General features: G+C 31.6%; 1 protein-coding gene across 1 annotated transcript; it reads left to right on the forward strand.

The window, feature by feature from the left end:
- Window positions 1–1,516: 1,516 nt before the first annotated feature.
- LOC131670614 (uncharacterized) lies at window positions 1,517–2,903 on the forward strand. The gene is given in 4 exon segments (XM_058946335.1): window positions 1,517–1,728; window positions 1,815–1,955; window positions 2,042–2,309; window positions 2,385–2,903. Coding segments are annotated over 4 exon segments (1,140 nt in total).
- Window positions 2,904–4,009: the final 1,106 nt, after the last annotated feature.

Below are 4,009 nucleotides of genomic sequence, written 5' to 3' on the forward strand. Positions count from 1 at the left end.
TGCACTACAGGCGCGCACATGAAACGATTATGTGTTGCGAATCTGGAAAGCGTGCCTTGTTCGATCTGCGACCAAGCTTTAGTTAAGGGAATAGATTTTAAGAATATATGTAAAACTACGGTAGATTATAAGTGCAACATGCAATTGCAGATGCAAAGTATGAAACACATGTAAGAGATGCCTATTAATTCCGAATTTTGCAGTAACGTCAAGGTCCAACGCGAGAAAAACAAAAAATCTATATATCCTTTCTTACCTCTCGATCTTGACCCATGGACATGGACGTGCGCATTGCCGTGGCGCCATACATCAGATCCGGCAGCAGGAGGGAGGGGAAAGAGACGACCAAACCAATTAAAGGGCGGAGCAATTGTGCGCACTACTCCAAGGTCTAATGAGGGTGGTAGTTTTGGGAAAAGTTAGCAGCGCCGCAAGGGCGGGGACAGAGGAGAGCATCGAGGCCCCCTCTCGATCTCTTGGAAAAATGGCATTCTGGATTTTCCTTTGGACGAGGCAAGTCGCTTTCTCTGCTAGTGTCATCAAGCGCGCCTCGCGCGCTAATCTCTCGTTTCTATTGGTATTGAATTTCATGATTGAATCAAATTAAAAATATTATAAAATACACCGCATACATAAAATAGTTCTTCTATACTTTAACATGCTCAACATCCGTCAACTTTAATTTCCCAAGAAAAATTAAATTACATTAATATTCACAGATTTAATTATAATTTCAAATGCAATAACGTAGCAGATCACTAGATGTTCGCTAATTAACCATATATAATGGGCAATGTATTAAGTTTCTTTCTCCTTCGTCTCTTTCAAATATCTAATACTGTCAGCTGCGCCGGAAAATTTAATTTTCTTTGTTTTCTAATATATTTATCTACGAATTAGAACTTTTTGTAGGATATCTTCATATCAACAGATGTTTCTTCTTTCAAGTTTCGACTCGTTTGAAACAGCACTTTTCGTGAATTCTATTTCAACATTTTCACTTTTAGTTACATTACAGTTATTTACCTATCTATCCGTAACAATTTTAAGATTCAATTTACATTCATAAGTATAATTAACAATTTTTTTCAATACATTTCTACACCACATCAGCCAAAGTTAGTTCACAGTATTTTATTTATAAAATAATCTATCGATTTAACTTTGTAACAGAGATGTTCAATAAATTTATATGTTCTAAGAATAAACTTAAGAGCATTAAAACTGTTTTATTATATTATTTTAAGGTTAGGCCGTTGAGTGAATGTGAACATTATTCTTTTTAATCCCTACGAAGTCTCTTACTTATTTTTTATTAATTTGATTAAGGGGGGGGGGGGGCAGCTATAGTGGCTCAAAATAATTACTCAAGTCAGAGGTTAAGTATACAACAAAATATTGTAATTAATTGTGGTTATTCTTAATTTTATTATAAATATAAAATGTGTTGAAAAAGTTTTTAGACGTAATTGATAAGATTTATTATATTATTTATTATTATTACAGGTTATAGATAATGATTTTTGAAGATCTCATTGATGTGTTAAATAACTTATTTATAAATAGCGAAGATTCTTCTTTTAGTTCAAGCGATGACTTCAATTTAATTTTTGATGATGATGATTTCGATGGTGAGCCTAGAAGAAAGAAACCTCGAGCTGAAAATGTTATTGAAGAAGTAATTGATAAATATAATGATGATGAATTCAGAGAAAATCACAGGTTTGAGTGAATAACTATTACTTTATTCAACGCAGTAACGTTTAACAAAATCACAATTTTTTTCAAAGTGAAACTATTTTTTCTAAAATGAGTAGAACAATATTTGAAGTAGTTTTACAAATTATCACACCAGATTTGAAGGGGAACCCATACCATCTTGGAAATAAGCCGATACCTGCGAACAAACAATTGTACATTGCATTGTACTATTTAGGGTCGCCAGACTCGTATAGGTCAGATACTATTTTTAACGTTTTATTTATATAATTATATATTTTCATAGAATTTGTTTCTATTATTTGTTTTCTACGACACGCAGGTGAATTATTAACAAATTTGATGTCGGTAAGGCTACTGCTTGGAGAGCAGTCAAGCGTGTCGCGAGAGCATTGTGTAATCGAAGAGACCAATTTATTCGATGGCCTACGTCAGATGAAGCTATTGAAACTGCAGAAAGCATACAGCATATGTACGGTTTTCCTGGAGCTATTGGTGCTATCGATGGAACTTTAATACAAATAGCTTCTCCATACGTTGACGCTGAAGCCTATATCGATAGGCATAGTCATCATTCAATTCAAACACAAGTAATATCAACATATAGTATCTTTGATAAAGATTTTTTAATCCATAGTAACATAATTTAATTAATTATTGTGCAGGTTGTTGCAAATGACAAACTCAGATTTTTACATGTTTTCACTGGAGCTCCTGGTTCAGTCCACGATATGAGAGTATTTAAATATTCCAATATACAGCGAAGGTGTAACAATTACTTCATTCCAGAAAATTGTCATTTGTTAGGCGATAAAGCTTATACTCTACAAAAACATATTATGGTACCATACAGAGATAATAGCCATCTAACAGTAGAAGATAAATTTTTCAATAACCGTCTGTCAAGTGCGCGAATGATGGTAGAAAGAGCTATTGGTCTGCTAAAGGGACGCTTTCGCATTTTGTTTAATATTCCGATGAGAAGAACGGATTTAATTCCGTATTATATTTTAGCTTGTTGCATACTCCATAATATATGCTTGATGGAAGAAGATGATTTTAAATTTTTATATGAACCTGAACACTTTATTGATGATGAAATTGAAGCCATGGATATAACGCAAGAAGCGCAACTTGAAGATGAAGAAAATCGCGATAGAATACGCAATCAATTAGCTAATTAAAAAAAATTAATTTTTTCAAAATAAAAATACTGTATTATTGCATTGAATTTATTTTAGAATATATAAATTATACTAGATATTTTATAAGAATAAATTTATAAGTTAGGCAACTTATTAGAATGTAACAATCACTGTTAATACAGAAACTTGTTATAAAATCTGTGTAATAAAATTATAAAAGTATAAACATTTTCTTAAGTATGTTCCTAGCTTCTTAATAAAAAGGTTACTAGTATTATCTAGTCAATAGATTCAGATTTTTTTTGTTTTAATAGATCTATAAAGCCTTGCATTTTTGCCAATTTTTGCTTTTGATAATCCTCCATCAATTTTAACTTCTTATCCCCTTGCTTTAACTTTTCCTTCATGTAGTTTTGTCTTTCTTCGTTAAAATCTACATTCGATTTTCTTTCTGCAAAATAATTGATTTAGTATAATAAAAAGTATAATGGTAGTAACCACTTTTTTCATCAATACTTACTTTCTTGTTTAACATTGTTATGGCTATTTAACAACGAATGGCCAATGGTAAATCGTTCAAATCCTTCATTAGGATGTTAGATGCAATAGTTTTCTTCTTTATTTGTGCCCACGGTTTCTTAGAAAAAAGACTATGCAAGACCTGAATGTTTGTATAATTAGTAATATATTCAAACATAATATTTATCGTTTTTTTAATATTTTGCAACAAGTACTTACATCATAGAAAGTACAATATTTTTTATTATTTCCAGACTTATTGTTATGCTCTAAACACTATTTATACTTGCTTTTGAGGGCATCAACTTTCTTTCGACATTGAGTTCCTATGACAAAATAACCATACTCTTCAAAATCATTTGCTATATTCTTGTAAAATATGTCATTGAATGTATTTTTATGATATTTTGAGACGTTCTTAAAAACAGTAAGAAGAAATTCCGTTTGCGGGTCTGTCCAACGCGAAATCACTTTCAAGTCTATCAATATATAGATATACATCATACATTATAGTTTAATGGAAATTTACACAATTTAAATAAAGCAATTATAAACAGTATATGTGCGTGCGTGCGTGCGTGCGTGCGTGCGTGCGCGTGTATAATTTAATAGAACTCACTAGCATC

The sequence above is a fragment of the Phymastichus coffea genome, unplaced genomic scaffold, assembly GCF_024137745.1.
Source record: "Phymastichus coffea isolate CEN01 unplaced genomic scaffold, Cenicafe_Pcof_1.1 PCOF00112, whole genome shotgun sequence".
Taxonomy (NCBI): domain Eukaryota; kingdom Metazoa; phylum Arthropoda; class Insecta; order Hymenoptera; family Eulophidae; genus Phymastichus; species Phymastichus coffea.